This window comes from Emydura macquarii, unplaced genomic scaffold (genome assembly GCF_026122565.2).
Source record: "Emydura macquarii macquarii isolate MOO-44397 ecotype Brisbane River unplaced genomic scaffold, CSIRO-AGI_Emac_v2 contig_1451, whole genome shotgun sequence".
Taxonomy (NCBI): domain Eukaryota; kingdom Metazoa; phylum Chordata; order Testudines; family Chelidae; genus Emydura; species Emydura macquarii.
The window spans coordinates 4,668,299-4,686,697 of NW_027131588.1; the positions used below are offsets into that span (position 1 = coordinate 4,668,299).

Genomic DNA, 18,399 nt, shown 5'->3' on the forward strand with positions numbered 1-18,399 from the left:
GATGTAGTTAAGCCACCAACCCTTGTAGCATCAATGACAGTGAATTAAAATTTCCTTTGTTGTATGCCACATCATTTTATTTTTGCTAACAACACAACCTATATAAACATGCAATTATCATAGCTCTGATTCAGTATGCTTCGTAACAAAGATTGATTTCTGTAGGAAAGCTCATTGAGGAGCAATTATCTAATCTCTTTTTGGAATCCAAGTGTGGGTGATTTGAAACCTTGCAGTCTGAATGTGCTTCTCAATGTCATAACAATGTCCACCTTAGATGAACAATCGTGTTTCGTTCTTTGTCAATGGATGGTGCTCAAATAAACTTTTCCCTTTAGATTCTGGTTATCATGTCACAAACATCAATTTATGTAACATGAGGCGATGACTAAAATTTGAGGAGGAAAAGCTTTGTGGTCAGATCACGTTTGCTTTCAATATAAATCATGAGCATCCACCTGGTCAAATAGTAGGAAAAGGCACCTTTTTTGGCCTTAATTTGAAATCATATCGAACTTTCGATGGACATTTTTTGTTTCCTAGAGAAATACTTACTGATTGCTGCAGGTGAAGATGCCTCACCTTCAGTGGATGTAGTGATGGGTTTAGTATCTGTCATTGTCAGGGTCACAGGTCTCACCGCACTGTGATGGGGAGAGGGTGCCAAAACTGGAGTAAAATGGCCAGGCACTTTCCCTACTACTTGACCACTGCTGTTAGGCTACAAAACAAAACCAAAAGAATGCCTTGTGAAATATACACATTGTGTTTAAAAAAATCTACCAACTTCTCTTAGGGTTTTGTAGAACACTCATCACCTCAATATCTGTGCGCCAGACAGAGTATGTAATTGTTACAAACTAATGTATCTATCTATATTTAGCATACTTAGTGAATAGCAGAATAGACCCCAAACTCTTGATTCACAGTAACCTTCTGATCAGTTTTATTTCAATCTTAATATGATTTTCATATTTTATAATAGTAGTGCTGCTCACATAGTAGGATTCAGCTGGCCAAACACAGAGCCTGAAGCACTTAACAGAAACACATATTAAAAGGCTGCCTTAGTCTGGGCCAGTATTCTGGCTGGCCTGGGAATGTACGCCAAACAAGCGCACAGCTGTTTGCTCTCCGCACATGCTAGAAGTCTGAGATAAATGCAGAGAAGGCTGCATAGGGGGCCAGAGAAGGAGACACTAAAATGTGTAGACGCTGCCATCTGGCCCGAGGCCCACCAGACTCTGCCCCTTTCACAGAGGACTTGAAAAGTGTGAACTGTGTATATTTCAATAGTATAATGAGCCTAATTAACGCTTTTCACGGATAGATGTACAGGGTATATAAGAGGTAGTCTGAATTTAGCCCTATGACACAATCAGGGTGAAATTTTATCTTCAGCATACATATATACCCAACTTTGGCAACTTTCTTTGAGCTATGTGCTCATTTATCCAAGAGCTAAATTTGGCCCTAAATAGTCTAAATGTTCTAGTAAATAATAAAAAAACAAAAACATCAACTGGTAACCCTTAGCCTGAAACTGATTATTTCTTCTGTGAATTTTAAAGGGCTCTTAAAGTCCATAACAAATGTAATGCATAAACTCTGGGGCAATTTATTATCATAAAGATATTGACAAATCAGAGAGAAACATAGGTTGTTAAAGGATCTGGATGGACTGATTTACAAGGAAAGGTTAAAGGAGGTAAATATGATTAGCTTGGCGAAGCAATAATTATTGGTTTTCATGACATCTACAAATATGTGAAGGATTATTTGGAAGTATAATATGGGAGTAATGGAAGGGAATAAAGAATGATGAAATGTAAAAGAACATCAAGAAAAACTTCCTGAGAGTATGATCTATTAAACTATGGAATAATCTCCCGAGGGAGATAATGGGAGCCTTTTCCTTTAGGACTTTTAAAACTACAGAGACTAAATAAACAATAATAAATACTGACTGGTCAAATATGTACAAATAGAGACCAATCCTGTATTGACAGGAAAATTCATTAGTTGATCTAATAGGTTATTTCTCTCTCTAAATTCTAAGGTTCTATGACGAAAAGCAACAGAAAAAATGTTAAATTGATGACAAGTTCCTGAGCAATTATTGCACTAGAGGAAGCAAATTTAAATTATCTCTTAAACATGACCGTATTGCATTTAGATATTTCAAGGCTATGAAACAAAGGATGATCTGACATACAGTTCTAAGAGATCTAGCTACTTTAGAATTTATTCTTCTGTTGTGATGTGTGGGTCTTTACTAATGGGAAAATAAACACAGTTGCATATCTCATGTTTAAAAACAGTTTCAAATTAAAAAGGCAATAACAGTTCATAAGGATGAAAAGTTCTTCTGTATTAAAAACACTTTGTTGGTACTTCATATATTTTCTCTATTCTATGAAACTTTCAACAATTGGATAGGTCTTTCCTCCAAACCTGTTCAACCCTTGTGGTAGGAACAGCATTAATATACAGAAGATAATGTACACTGAATACATAATGGTGTAATATAAAGGTTTAATCAGCATCTGCTTGGATGGCCAAATTATTTACAAGCGGTGAACCCATGAAAAAGTTATGCAGATCTTTCCACCAGTATCAATAAAACCTTTCTATCACATCACACCATCACGCATTTTGTATATGCCATATATTTTACCAACCCCGCCCCCTATTTTAGCAATATTTTAGATAGTTTTATTTTTATGGGTACTATTTTAAATATCTCTTAGCCATAAAATCAGGTGTCTTAATTACCATAATCCAAATGAACTGGCAATGCAGGTAAAGAAAAACTGTAACTAACAGAATTTCAGAAATCTCTAAAAATTACCTAAAATAGCTCTCCCAGCTATAATGTTTTAAGGTTGTAAATACGGGGATCTTCCAACAATCACGTACTGTAAGCAACTATATATATTTAGAAGCAATTGTTAGCTCCAATCGATTGCAATATATCATACGTTAAAACAGCTGAGGGCTGAATAGTATAATTTTGATGGAAAATCCATATTTGTGGGGAAAAGAAAAAAAATTATCTGGCTGCTGCTCTTTTTTTTTTTTTTAAATAGAGCTTGCTAGAAGCTGTTCCACAGTTTGGATTGTTACAAATAGTCCTGGGAGTAATGGATTAGTGGGCACAGTGCAAGTGGAAGGTGTATGATAAACACAATTTATCATATGACCTCCATAGTTATAACATCGAGACACCACCAGATATGTAGTATATATAGAAATAATATATGCCATTTGGCAATGTGCAATACATGTAACATTTTCATGAGTTATGCATGATCATTCATAACTTATAAAACCAAAATCAGGTGGTAAAATAAACATGTCCCTAAAGATTGAAAATTCTTATGATCACACATTGCCAATTAGGAATAGGGGATTTTTCTTTTTTTTTTCTTTTTAAAAGTTGGTAAAGGAGGTTATATAGCATATTGGGTAATGTGTGGACTGTGAAGACAGTCTGATGGACAGGATTACTGTGGTCTGAGTTCTTTTTAGTGTTTATTGGATAGAGTTAGGGATCTATGGGGGGCACAGTTACCTGTTAGGACTTGGTTTCTGTTATGTGTTGCAGAATCAAAAAGAAACTGCTTAGATTGTCCCACCAAGAGTGTTTTAGTATTTAAAAAAAAGATTCCTAGGAATTTATGGATTAAAACAGCCAGTGTCATCAGCTTCCAAAAGCAGCTCTGTATCCAAAACCAGACTCAAATTAATTAAATGGACACAGCTGGAGTCAAGCACAATTTGCAACAATGTATCACCTTTTACTATTCCCTAGTGATTCTGGTCAACAGGAATGCAGCAGCTCTCACGGACTCTAGCTCAGTGCCTGTGCATATGGTCCAAGAAAATGAACCCTTTCTTTGCCATGCTAAACAACTTGCAAAGCACACATTCAACATTTATTCTCCAATAAGCAATAATTTACCTCGATGACACACAAAAAATTAACATAGCACATATCCCTCACCCACTGCCAAACTAAGAGTGAAATCCTGGCCTTGCAGGATACATCTACACAGCGAATGGCAGCCCTCAGCAGCGGGTCGTAGAGCCAAGGCTGACAGAGGAGAGGGATGGACTTCAGAGTCTGAATTCCAGCTCCAGTCTGAGTATCTACATAGGTGTTTTTAGCACCATAGCGCAAGACCCATGAGCGCAAGTCTGTTGACCAGGATTTTGAGACTCGCTGTCCACTGCAGTCAATGGGAGACTTGCTATTGACGTCTGTGGAGCTGGCATTTAACCCCAACAGTCCTAACTGACTTTCTGTATTTGTTTATAAATTTCTCATGTGGCAAATACTGTCCATAACAGTGTCTGTATACACATAGGCCCAATGCAATGCAGCTGAAGCTCTATACTGTCCAACAAGAGAAACAAAACCTCCAAATTAGGGAAAGATAAAACTGTTTTTTCATGAGTTTTACTCAGACAATGTTTCCAAAATTTCAGACCCTGAGAACATTTCATTTACAAGCAATAACTGAAGTACATGTTTATTAACAATTTCATTATTTAAAATCTCAAGATATGCCATTGACTCAGGTACTTTTTAAATTACATTTATTCCTCGGTCTACTCTCTCATCCCTGTAATCTCCAAGACTTGTTCTCTTGCTTCTTCAAAAATTTTCTGCTTTCATATTTTTCTACTTGTTTGTCTTAACACTTGCTTTGCTATTAGAGGTTGTAAATCAGAAAAATCTGGTTTCGAACTGACATTGCAAAGATTACTCAGCCTGAGTTTAGTGTGGTATTATTTGGCAACAAAGATAACAAAAAAAATTTGCTACATGATGGCTCAGTACCAACCTGATCGCTTAAGCTCTTCTTTTGCTTATTTAAAGTTTGGTCTAATCTTTGTTGCAGGTAAGCGCCAGATCACATAGGTTTTATTTATACCATTTTTCTTTAATAATATTTGAAATTTTTCATGTCTGAATTAAGGACCACCATCTGATAATTAAGGACCGCTGTCTCATGGAAATCTACATGGAGCAAACAATTTTTTAAACACTTTATTGCTTTTGCTAGAAGTATTACTGCTGAAATCTACTACTAGGGTCAGATAGGGGGGGGAAAAGTGAGTGAGTACTCTCCCAGATTCTGTCTATAATGCAAGAACCACCCAGTCATGATATCAAAATATCACTCCTGGGTTTTTTTTTTCATGCTGATACCAGCAGTGAAAAAAAATTAACAAAGTTGATGTTTAAATTGTCATACTTAGGTTTCAGAGTTAACGTTTTAAGATTAAACAGGTCAGTTCACAGTGCTCTCAAAGCCATTGTTTCAGCCTGTCTGCAGACTTATACTGACATCACTGCATTGTTTCACACAGAGTTCACATTTTAAGGGTATCTTTGCAATTGCAAGACTAGCAGCTTTTTAAGTGAAAGTTTAGCTTCTGGAGCAGAACGTGGCAGCTATCCCAGAAAGACATTGGCTCTGCACAGCTGTTGCAGAACGTGGTCTAACCTACGTCTATTACTTCTGGCCACCTTGAGTTTCTATTGCTCTTATCAGGAACATTTGCTTTTCCTTCTCGGAAGATTGTTATAAATTCTCTGCCATGAGTTTTAAGCCCACTGAGAGGGCAAGATACAGAGGCCGCTGCATTTAGGGCTTTTGGCACAAACAGCACTATGCATTCTCCAATTCTGAATCCTGACCAATATTTGGCCACCAAAAAAGAGCTGATTTTTTATTAAAAACAGTTTTAATAAAAACAACTGTTATGATTTTAACTCTTTCAGTTCTAACAAAAATATGGTTTAAGGGGGTTTTGGTATCACCATATTGAAAGCCCACTGTTACTGTGAAATTATTTACTTGAAGTGCATATGATTTGAGTGATGGAGCATTTAACATATTTGTGCTATGTCATTCAAGAGATCCACAGTTTTGTTTTGTTTGTTTTTAAAGGGCAAGGTCATTTCCAGGTTCCAATACAACTTCTTCTGAAGTAGTAGAAAATTATCCCAAAAGGAGATTCTAATAATCTAATAATAATCCACTGCAAACATCAACTGGGATAATGCATCAGGGTTTCTATGTTTTTTCAGATGACTTGTACCCAGTGTCACTGGAATAAATCACAGCTGATATAATATAGCAATTGCTTATAGCACTCTCTACATATAAACTCAGATTTGCTAAACCTCAAAGATCCGACTATTGATACTATTTAAACATGTATCTGTCCCTAGTTTCCTACTCAAAATCTGAATAGAAATTTAAATGTGCATTTTTGAAGGTTAGGTCCCAAGACCTTCTAAAAATCAGGATGTATCTGTAACATCCTGATTTTCAGTGCAGGAATTTTACCCAGAGACTAATAGTCTAATCAATGATCATATCCTTCTTTCACACACAATCTCATAGAATTTCCCATATCCAAATATAATAACACTGAAGGTCTCTCTTCTATCTGACGATGTTATTTTCTCTGCTTTAGCTCAGTTTCTGGAAGCAAAAGTGATTGGTCTTTTGGTCCCACATTCAGTTTATGAGATATGGCCACCCCTGTACCTACCAGTCTAACAACAGGTCTAACTTGGGATGAATATGCAACAATATGCTCACAGACACCAAATGTCTTTTCAGTCTAAACCCAAGTAAAATCCCTTTTTTAAACAACTGTATCCTTGGGATTCTAACTGAAGAGAAGTTTGGTAGAAACTTTTCGAAGTAATTAACCAGGGCTAGAAAAAAATTCTTAATTCCTGATCTTCATAGGTACAGGCACTTTGGACACCACTTTTAGGTATTTCAGAAGACATTCAGCCTTCCATATAAATCATCTGACCCAAGCAAATTATTAAGTCTGGAGAACAATACATCTATCATTTTTCACCTGCATTTCAAACAAAAACTCTTCAACAGAAACTCCAAGTTTCTCAGAAATGTTGCCACATTACTGTTTTAAGAAGTGTAATATCCAGGTAGCTGATCAATCCATGAATCCTTGTCATATCTGATCCATCAGGTTTTGACCTACAGCTGGAGCACTAGCCATTCCACAGGAAAATTTATTCTAAGAGAACAGCCCCTTTTACTGGTCAGGCTCAGATAGTACAGTAATGGACAACAATAGAAAACCATAGAATAGAAAGATTTTCAAGACTTGATAAGCTTCAGACAGATCCAAGTTTTGCAAACTTATGTTTCTCTGCATACAAAAGGATCCTTTCTTAAAAACTGAATATTGGCCACATCCATCCAGGAGTTCAGTCATTCGACAAGTTCCAGAGGGGTAGTTAGTCTGTATACAGCAAAAACAACAAAAGTCGGGTAGCACCTTAAAGACTAACAAATTTCTGCTGGCATAAGCTTTCGTGGGCTGCAACCCACTTCATCAGATGCATGAGTGGAAACCACAAATAGGAGGTGTATATATACATCCAAGGGTGAGAAACATAACAATGGGGAGGACAAGTGCTAACAAAGTCAATTCAGTTAGGGCTATTCACAACCATTGATTAGAAGAAGGTGAGAATGTGTGAACAGTAACAATTCTTGTAATGAGATAACCATTCCAAGTCTCTATTCAGACTCAGTCTGATTGTGTCAAGTTTGCATATTAGTTCCAGCTCTGCAGTTTCTCACTGAAGTCTGTTTTTGAAGATTTTTTGTAGAAGTATGGCAACTTTCAAGTCAGCTACAGAGTGTCCTGGGAGATTGAAGTGCTCTCCTACTAGCTTATGGATGTTACCATTTTTTATGTCTGGTTTGTGTCCATTTATTCATTTGCGTAGTGACAGTTCAATTTGGCCAATGTACATGGCAGAGGGGCATTGTTGACACATGATAGCATATATTACATTAGTAGATGTGCAGGTGAATGAGCTCCTGATGGTGTGGCTGATGTGGTTAGGACCTGTGATGGTGTCACTAGAGTCAATGTGTAGGCAGAGTTGGCAATGGGGTTTGTTGCAGGGATAGGTTCCTGGGTTAGTGTTCTTGTTGTATGGTGTACGATTGCTGGTGAGTATTTGCATCAGGTTGGGGGGCTGTCTGTAAGCAAGGATAGGCCTGCCTTCCACGGCTTGAGTGAGTGAGGGATCATCTTCTAGGATAGGTTGTAGATCCTTAATGATGTGTTGGAGAGATTTTAGCTGGGGGCTGTAGGTGATGGCCAGCGGTGTTCTGCTGTTTTCTTTGTTGAGTCTGTTCTGTAGTAGGTGACTTCTGGGTACCCGTCTGGCTCTGTCAATTTGTTTCTTCACCTCCACAGGTGGGTACTGTAATTTTAAGAATGTTTTATGGAGATCCTGTAGGTGTTTGTCTCTGTCTGAGGGATCGGAGCAAATCTGGTTGTATCTTGGGGCTTGGCTGTAGACAATGGATCGTGTAATGTGTCCAGGGTGGAAGCTGGAGGCATGAAAGTATATATTGCACTCAGTTGGTTCTCGGTATAGGGTGGTATTAATGTGACCATCCCTTATTTGTATTGTAGTGTCCAGCAAGTGGATTTCTTGTGTGGACTGGTCCACGCTGAGGTTGATGGTGAAATCCTGGTGGAATTCTTCGAGGGACTCTTTCCCATGGGTCCAGATGATGAAAATGTCATCAATGTAGCGTAGGTAAAGAAGAGGTGCTTGGGGACAAGTTTCGAGGAAGCGATGTTCTAGGTCAGCCATAAAAATGTTGGCATACTGTGGGGCCATGCAGGTGCCCATAGCTGTGCCACTGACTTGAAGGTACAGATTGTCTCCAAATCTGAAATAGTTGTGGGTCAGGACAAAGTCACAAAATTCAGCTACCAGGTGTCCCATATAATCATCAGGGAAAATGTTCCTGATGGTTTGTAGTCCATCTTTGTGTGCTATGTTGGTGTAGAGAACTTTTACGTCCATAGTGGCTAGGATGGTGTTTTCTGGGAGATCACCGATGGATTGTAGTTTTCTTAGGAAGTCAATGGTATCACAAAGATAGCTAGGAGTGCTGGTGGCATAGCGCGAGAGTCCACATAGCCTGACAATCCTGCTGTGAGAGTGCCAATGTCTGAGATGATGGGGCGTCCAGGATTCCTGGGTTTGTGGATTTTGGGTAGCAGATAGAATAACCATGGTCGGGGCTCAGGGGGTGTGTATCCGTGTAGATTTGTTCTTGTGTTGTGTTGTTTGTTTGTTTGTTTGTATGTAACATTTGTTATGTTTCTCACCCTTGGATGTATATATATATCTCCTATCTGTGGTTTCCACTTCATGCATCTGACGAAGTGAGTTGCAGCCCACGAAAGCTTATGCCCACAGAAATTTATTAGTCTTTAAGGTGCTACAGGACTCTTGGGGTTTTTTTTTAGTTATTTGACAGTTTCTGTCAATAGGCCAGTGCCAGTCTGCTCTAGAATACACACAATGGGTGCTGCCTCTTCCAAAATTTTATAAGGGAAAGGAAATAGCTCTTCTGTTTTTCTACATCCTCTTTTATGCGTATGGTGCAGGTGTCACCTTGCAAAATGTTAGTGCTTTTTCAATCAGGGCATAATAATGTTCTATTCTGTCACCCCGCCTGTTCAATGTAGATGTGAGCCCACTGGGAGGGTGTGAGATGACATGGGCTTCAATATCACCCTCATATGGAAGACAGCTACAAGTCTCAATTTAATCAGACTCAAATGGTATGGTGCCCTTCCTTTCCCAGTGTTCTGCTGAATATGAGAAAATGGTTATGCTAACAAACTGCAGGAAAGGATCTTGAAGGTACCATGGGATGATATCTACCTAAGGGAAAATGACCACTGTTTGTTCAAGAGGTGCACAATTAAGTGTGTGTAGGGTCCCCATTTGCTACTGGAACCTTAGGCTGAATCAGTGTTAAGAAAGTCTTTTTCCATCTATATCCGGTAATACGTGTATAATCAATGCTCTCAGATATGAGTCTCACTACAGTCATCCAAGCCTTTGTGATCTTCCTAATGGATTAATTAAATGCATTTTACATGAAGCTAACCTTCTCACACAGAAGCTTCAGGTGCTGTAGCATGCAGCTGCCTGTCTGCTTGCTGGAGCTAGCTTAGAAAACTTGTTAAACCAGTTCTTGGCCGAAAGCATTGCCTACCTATAACTTTCTGAGAGCAATTCAGGTGTTGACTTTGAGTCCTGTCTGTCTGAGACAACACCTCTCTCCCTATGCACTGCTGTGATAGCTAAGATCAGCTCAAGCATTTGAGCTAACAATGCCCAGATATAAATGTCACATGGCTAGTTGCAGCTATTCTAGATAAGGACACCTCAACCTTGGAATACATTTTCCGCGTGGTCTGACAAAGCGTGAGATCACTGACATTTAGGATATGGGGCAAGTTCCCTCTCTATTTAGAATTTTGCCTTGAAGGCTGTGAGATGTGAGTTTGCATGTATGGGAAAGGAATTCTCTTTAAAGATAAAATTTGCTTTAGTTTAAAATACATCTGGGTTAAATGGCATATGTACAGCCAAGAAACTTACAATTTATTGCATTTTATAAATTAAACATAAGTAATATATAAAAATATTAACTTAAAATGGCAAATGAAGTATTTAAACGATTTGTCACCAGACTTCTGGGGTGACCTTAAGTATGCCAATATTTTACCATTTGCCTGCCCATTACCATTAAAAAGATTGCCTTTTTCATCTTCAGCGATGTCTTGTGTAAAGAAAGCCTCATTCAAATAGCCAAGAAGATTCAGAATTCTTACCTATAAGTAAACGAAATATCCTAGCTACACCAAAGAAACCCACATGTATCTTTTATTGATCTATTCTATTACAGTTCTCCTTGGAACAAACAGGAAATCCTTTAACCAGTCCAACTGGAGACAAACAAGATCACATCCTTGCAGCTAAACTTGCTTGCAGTTATGTACTGAAGAACCACAAAGCACCCGCATGGAGTTCCTTAACAATATGTCTATCATTTATTAAACAAAGAGAGAATATTCCAAGCAATTAAGACAGGAAAACGTCACCAGCTTCCAGAAGCTGCTCTTTCTAGTAGCTCAGAAGTCACTGTCTTCACACAAAGCCAGAGCCATTAATTAAATAGACACATATGCAAATCAGCACAAGTACCACCCTTCACTGCTGCCAGGAACTTCTAGCCAATAAGAAGCTGCTCACATGGACTCCAATTTAGTTCAAGTGTAAGTCATTCATTTCAATGGGAACAGGATCAGATCTTTACTCCTGAAGACAAGAGTCAGTATACACTCTCTCTCTGAGATCTGAACTGATTGCCAGTTTACCAGAAAATACAGTTTGAGGTTTTACTACTTGTAGATAGTGGCTTTCATAATCCAGACCCTAAGTATTTGAGAGATTGCCTATCCATGCTCCTATTTAGCTTTGATCTCTTGGGATTCCCTAGTTCATTCTGGAAGAGGATGAGAGCAGGGTTTTCTCATTCTAGTGTCCTCAGCTGTGGAACCCTCTCTCAGAAGAGGTCAGCAAAGGGTATATCTACACTGCAATAAAACACAAATGGCCGGCCTTGTCATCTGACTCAGGCTCCTGGGCTTGGGACTGGAAGGTTATAAAGTTGCAGTGTAGTTGTCTGGGCTTGGACTGGAGTCCAGACTCTGGGACCCTCCCCCTTGCTGGTTCCTACATCCCAGGCTCCAGCCCAAGCCTGGATGTACCTTACAGAAATCAGGATGTTCTTTGGAAGGGTTCTCCTTGACTGTTTTTTTGTTGTTGTCATCACCTTTCTTTTTTGTATCTGCTAACCCCTTTTCTTTATTATTTTTTGTGTTAATTTGGGAATCATCTCTCTTGCCTAGTGGGATGGCTTGTCTGGTGTTTGTTGGGATCATTTTGAACTATCCTAATTGGATCTTGAACGATATTTTAATGCTTTGTATTGATTTAATCACATGACACTCAGGATCGTTAATGCATTTTAAATATGGTAAAAATAATGTGTAAGTGTACACGCACCTGGGCTGAGATTTTCAAAGCCATCTAGGGGATTGGAATGCCCAGTTTCCATTGATTTTAATGGGAAATGGGTGTCCAAATGTCCACACCCTGAACAAACATAGGCATATTACAGACAGATTAGGTACAGGTGGGGTGGTTAGTTTTTTGTAAAGATATGGTGGAAGAAAATCAATCTTATATTGTCAGTGTCAGCCTTAAATATGGAGGGACTACCACCCCTTCCGAATAAGCATGGATGCACGCATGTGCCCCACACAAAAAGGCTAAAAAAAATCAGTTGTTCAGTAAAAGCACATATTTAAATAGTGGTCCAGAAGAACTGGAAATCTTGGGCATATTTTTAAGTCACCTGTTGGAGGCAGAGGTGCTTAGTGGAGATTTCATTCTATGTTCAACATATTTATTTATTCATTCTCCAGTCACAGCAGATGATAAAAAACATATATAAATTGAATATTGAGATTAGGAGCCCAGGCTCTCTATTTTGTTTAGGTACCTCAGTTGTATCATTCATCACTGTAGCTACAGGGACTGTTTGAACTTCCTGACTGTTCATCACACGTAATTTGGAGCATTTAGCATTATGTCAAGAAAATTGCCCACTGCTTTCCCCTGTGGAAACTTATGGGAGCCCTATATCTTTAAACTAATTTTACTTAAAATATTCCATTGAATAGGATGACTGTCTCACTATAATGGGTGCCGCAGTAATGTAATTAATCTCAAAATTGCTGTGGGGAGTACAAGGCATCTCAGTTGCTTGTCGTAACAATCTAAATTAGTGTATTACTGAAAGATGTTGGGGAGGAACAGTTCATTATAGGTAAATGCTGTCAGGGTATCTATTCTTTCTATTTCTAAAGCTGAAAATAAGACTATCATCATAGCTTTCCTTTTGAAATCCAAATGAACATGTTTTGAGGTGGGAAAGTATAATTAAATTTGATGTGGTATTTCTACAAATGCAGTTTTGCATTTTATAATAATTAAATTTGTTTGAATAAAAATTCATGTTTTATTTAAAAAAGAAAAACTGGTTTGGCTCAAAGCATGCCATTGTGTCAGAACAATTCTCTTTTGTCACTGAAATTTCACTGATGGCTGCTTCTTTTCATAAGAAAAAATATTCTTGCTTTTTTACAGTTTTACAGGGGCCACATTCTGCAGTTGTTGTGCACAAGTGAAGGTTAGATTGGGCATACAAATTCTCTAGTGTACCATACATCTGTATGGAAGTTTTGAAGACTAAAATGAAAATGTGATACTACTAATAATAATTAATAATACGAAACTGCAAAGAACCATTGGAGTAAAAGATTGGAATATGATATTAAATGTTGCTTCACCCAATCCCCTCAGAAACTAAATCAAACATCAGATGAAATGAAAAACATTCCCCTAATCTAAAGGTTATGAAAGGTGACAAAAGAAGTAAATCAAAGGCAATTTGGCCTGTTATTCCCTAGTGTGCAACAAGACAAGAATGAAAAATGTTTTCAGTTTGCTGCTAGTCTGAAAGCATCAGCAAAGTAGAACTTCTGTTTAAAATTAACAGATTAATCTTTTATCTGTAGATATTAGAAAGGGAGTTGATTCTCCTTGGGAAAGAGTTGATACAGCTCCTCCCGCTCAATAAATATGCTTCACAATATTAAAACCACAAGAGAGTGCATTCATAAAGTGATCGAAAGAGAGTGAGATACTTCAGTTAGAAGCTGCATTTTTATCTTGATAATCTGAAGCAAAACATGGAACAATCTGGAGGGATTATCACCTAATCTGCCATTTTAACATATATAAGAAATTTAAATGTAAGTAAAACAAGTGCTGAATAATTAAAGAAATTCATAACACTAAGGGCCTGATTTTAATTTGCATAATTTCTCCCTTCATAGTGCCTAATTAAGACATCAGTTTAAAAAAAATCTAATAGAACTCTAAGATTTTCCACACTGAATTAACGTTAAGGTCTTTTAATGGATGTCTTAATTAGACTTTGTTATTCATGGAAATTTTACACAAATTAATATGAAGTCCTATGTGCACTGTTCCCAGCTGAGTTTCAGTAAAAATGCTATGTGGAACTGAAAGACTTTCAATCCATGCACTGACAACAATTTGTAGTCTAAAGCTGATATCTTCCAATTCCACTGTTCTATTTAATTAGCATTAATATTATAACCAATAAAAATCACAGTATTTGGACTTTTCCTTTCAAAGTAAGTTACAAATTTATACCTCAACGTATTTTTTTAAATATGAAAAAGCTCTGCAGCTGGATCTAACTGTTGGCCAGTGGGGCCCAATACAGAGAATGATGTTTTGAACATCCCAAAGGGAGCCTTATCTGTTATTCGATATACAAACTTTGATTCAGTCTGAAGTTCTATCACTGCAGTGCCTGAAACGCATGCTGAAGGGCCTTTCTTCTAGGGTCAGTTGTTCTAAATATGTTTATCAGAACAATTGCTTCATGTTCATCTCCGCCGATAAAATCAGCCTTAAGAATTTTGGGAGTGCTGAGGGAACCTTTGAGTGGATTCACTGTCATTTCAATAATTTTGTGATGGAAACTATGCTCCTGAATCTCTCCTAAAACATTATGTGAGCTACAGTATGGGTCTTCATAGAAGCATTATAAACAAGGCAGCAAAACCAGAAACCAGACCAAGCAATGAAGATTACATTACACTGACACTGGAAATATTCCAAGTATTGACAGACCAGGGCTCAACTGCAGTTTGTCCTATAGCAGAGATCACATGTTAATGCTATGTGCTGATTCTATCATGAAAAACATTCTTACATAAAGTCCTTTACAAATTACTCCTCTAATGAAAACCACATTAACTTTGCAGAAATTTGCACATTAACTTTGCAGAAACAAGTTTGACTCAATGTAGCTGCCAGAAAACACAACTGCTGTTGCATGCTCCTTTACAAAAGGAAAAAAAAAAACAATCTCTGGTTCTGTGTGACGCTCATTACTGAAGTGTTTTCACATCTGTGCACAGAATTGTTAAATAGCTATGAAACCTTGGAAGTATTACCCTGCCAGAGTTTATTTTATCTTAAAAGTTGGTCTATAAATATACTTGTATCTTCTTTTTGTGTGCCTGTGTTTACATTAACACATTCCTTGTTCCTCCCTGAAGCAAGCTCTTCATCTGTGTTTTACCACGTAAATCAAAGGTGTGAATTACTGTGATTTTTCTCTAGTGTTGCACACCTTTGAGCTATCTACCAGTTCTGCGGCCTTGCTGCACACAGAACTCCCATAAAAGAGTTGCGTGCGCAAGAGGACTGTGGGATAAGGCTCTATTCTGTTAGTGCTCCTGGATTATTCAGTACAAGTATCTCTCTTATGCTCCACAAAGCAACGAGTGGATATGACTAATCTACTCCAAAAAACAACCCTCTTCATCCAACCGAGTTTAACTGAAAAACTTGCTAAATGGCTTATGTTCAATGTCCCAGCATGCTACAGTACCTGGAATAGCGAGATGATCAGTGCTAAGCACTTAAGAGGCTACACCTTCTTCATAGGAATGCTTTTGGATTGTTTATTTTTACAGTACCTGGCTAGTCTGTGGACTGGACGGGTCATAAGAAGGTACATAATTCTTCAGAGTATCCTGAGGATTCAGATGGGGAGGATATCTGATCGTTGGATGAGAGAAGTAGCTAGACGGGGCAGGAGGGAGAATAGCTTGTGCTGGAAATGGCAATGGCGAAGGTGGAGGTGGAGTTCTGGTTGAGATGACTGGAGAAGATAAAATAAAATGAAAATTATTTAGTATCTTTTCTGGTTTCTTGCATATTTCTTTATCTCTGTGTCACAGAAAGAAAATAAAAATTAGTCATGAATTGGCATGATGTATTTCTTATCTACAATATCATTAAATATCAGCCTCACATTCCCTCCCCTTTCCCTGCAGTGCCCCAGGGAACAGATAAATGCTGTTATTCCAAATCCATAAATGCCACATTTTGTTTAGTTTTTTATGGATTACATCATCACTTGATTTAACTTTTTTTAAAATGCAACAATGATTTCCCAGCAGGAAACATATTTCAGTTATACAGTCTTCGTCTCAAGAGCCCAGATGAATCAAACAAATACGTAAATAAATAAGTAAAACCCACACTTTTTTCCACAGCAATCCAACAAAGGAGAACAAAGTCATTGAATTCTCAGAGACAGCCAAGTGATTCTTCACTGCATTGTACTGTACCTGTCTCATGTGGGGACAGGGGCAATAATTAGTAGGCAATAATGCCATGAATAATTAGCTGACCATTGTGAAAATGCTAATGAATGTTCAACTTCAGGGCATGGGAAACCATTCCACCCAATGAAAATATCTCTGGCAAACAAAAAAGGATCTATCCTATACATATTTTCTTCGTATTGTCTTTCTTCCCAGCTCCCACAAACACACACTTCTCTATCTATAGACTACATGTAATGGCTAAACAGCCAGCAATGTTTTCACAAGGAAAGGAATGTACAGAATGTCCTGTTACTGCCGAGGCGTCAAGCCAGAAGTGGAGATTGTTACATTATTACAATACATAAAAATCACATTCCACTCTTTATTACACATCTAGAGGACACTTATTTTGTGCCTTATTAAAAGGAAAAGACTGACTATGATGGAAATGGGAGAAAAGAGGTGTGCCTATGCTCCTTAGGAAGGAGGTTGTAATATTAGATCGGTCTATGCAAGATATTTTATAAAGTGCTTACCACCTTGGTACTTAAGATCTATCTAGCTCTCTGTACAATTAATTATGATTCTAAACTGTAGCAGCAACAGCACTGCATTGGCACTAGCTTTACAATTCTCCTCTCCTATCTATTACTTTTTGTATAAGTTTTAAAAATAAATTTTATTTTAAACTTTTTGAGCAGGGGATTAATAAAGTGAACTATTTAATAAAAAAGGCAGCAGGGTGGTTTGAAGCTGTTGTACTTTGTTGTGAGATGCTTACAAATCCCAAAGCACATCACACAAAGATATAGTATCTAATTTTCAAATGTTGTTGCCTACACAGGATGCCGAAATCTGGTATTTGAGTGTCCTGTTTACATGCCCAAATTAGAAAATTGGGCTTAGACTCATCAGCTTTCCCTCTAATTATCTTTCATTTCTCAGCTGAAGTCAGAACTTTACGGGTTACGATGTTTGATATCTACCTAGTGACACTATCCACAAATAATCACACCCACGATTGTGTGTCTGTTCTATGTACTGGAGATTTACAAAAGAAATTAAGTCTGCATGATAGCAAAGGGACCAACATTTGAAAAGAACTTCCAGATGCAGTTCTCAAAATAGATTTTGAATCACAACTATCAGGGTTGCATGTGAATTCCGGGGGATCTATGCTCCTTCAGGCCCTGCAGTCCTCCTGTAAACAGTTCCTACCTCTCCCTGACTTTTGTCTTTTTCTTTGGTAATGGAGAATGGCAGGTCTGCTCCCCAATCTGATGTCTTCACAGGCCAGTGCCTATCCCCCATTCTTTTTCCAATGTGACTCACCCCACTGTTTCTTCTCTCCAGAGCCCTTTCCTTCATTTCCCATTGAAGCTATTGAGCGTGGGATGGAGCCAAGTAAGGTAGCCAATGCCTGTGACTACCTCTGTCCAGTTAAGGTAGCCAGTGTCTGTCTAGCTCTGCTAAATAAGAGACATAGACAAGTTTGCAGGGGAGCAGCCAGCAAGGGAAGGCAAAAGTGAGAGCTGAGCGAGTGAAAGCCTTTGAAGCTAGCAGCTTCTACAGCTGTGGTGCTAGGAAAGAACTGCAGCAAGGGAACACAGGACTAAGAGCAGAAAGTCAAGACAGTCCGATTCAAATCAAGACTGTTGGAAAGTAAATGTATACCATTACTATGCTGGTTGCTACTGTATATTGTCAATATATTAATCTAAAAAAATTACACACTAATGTAAATATAAGATTTTGATTAAATCGTGGATATGGCAGTTATTCACTCTCACAATAGATCTACTCAAGAATAAGAGTCATATCTCTTCACTTTAATAACAAAGTAAGTTACTAGTTTTTTTACACTTGTTAGGCTTGCTGAACCATCACAGCTACAAGAGAGTGAGTAGGAGTCTCTTCTGGCTCGCGCATCATATACAGAATTGTTAACTAATTCCTGATTGTAGAATCCTTCTACAAATCAGAAAGAGCTGAAATTGACTTCAGATCCCAGAGTGAGTTTGCCGGGTTGGATGTTAGGAAAAAAATAACATCTCTTCAGTTGTAAAGAGAATAAATATGATCTTGAAGACATTGAGAGGAAAAAAACAAAGCAGAACTGCATTTCAAATCTATAAAAGCAAAACTATTAAAGTCTGATTTAACACTCCTTAATTCACCCTTTTGTGTTCAAGGAATATTATATAGTACATAATGTTAGAT

At 37.9% G+C, this 18,399-nt stretch overlaps 1 protein-coding gene across 5 annotated transcripts in view; it reads right to left on the reverse strand.

The window, feature by feature from the left end:
• Nucleotides 1-18,399, reverse strand: part of NFIB (nuclear factor I B) — a 219,707-nt gene that overhangs the window by 38,079 nt on the left and 163,229 nt on the right. For 3 of the 5 annotated variants that reach the window (XM_067553103.1, XM_067553105.1, XM_067553102.1), the window contains exons 8-9: nucleotides 15,544-15,728; nucleotides 556-721 (exon numbers count right to left, since the gene is read on the reverse strand). In XM_067553103.1, the coding sequence (XP_067409204.1) occupies nucleotides 556-721; nucleotides 15,544-15,728 (351 nt within the window). The remainder of the gene's footprint in view (nucleotides 1-555; nucleotides 722-15,543; nucleotides 15,729-18,399) is intronic. The other 2 variants (XM_067553107.1, XM_067553104.1) reach the window with 1 other exon arrangement.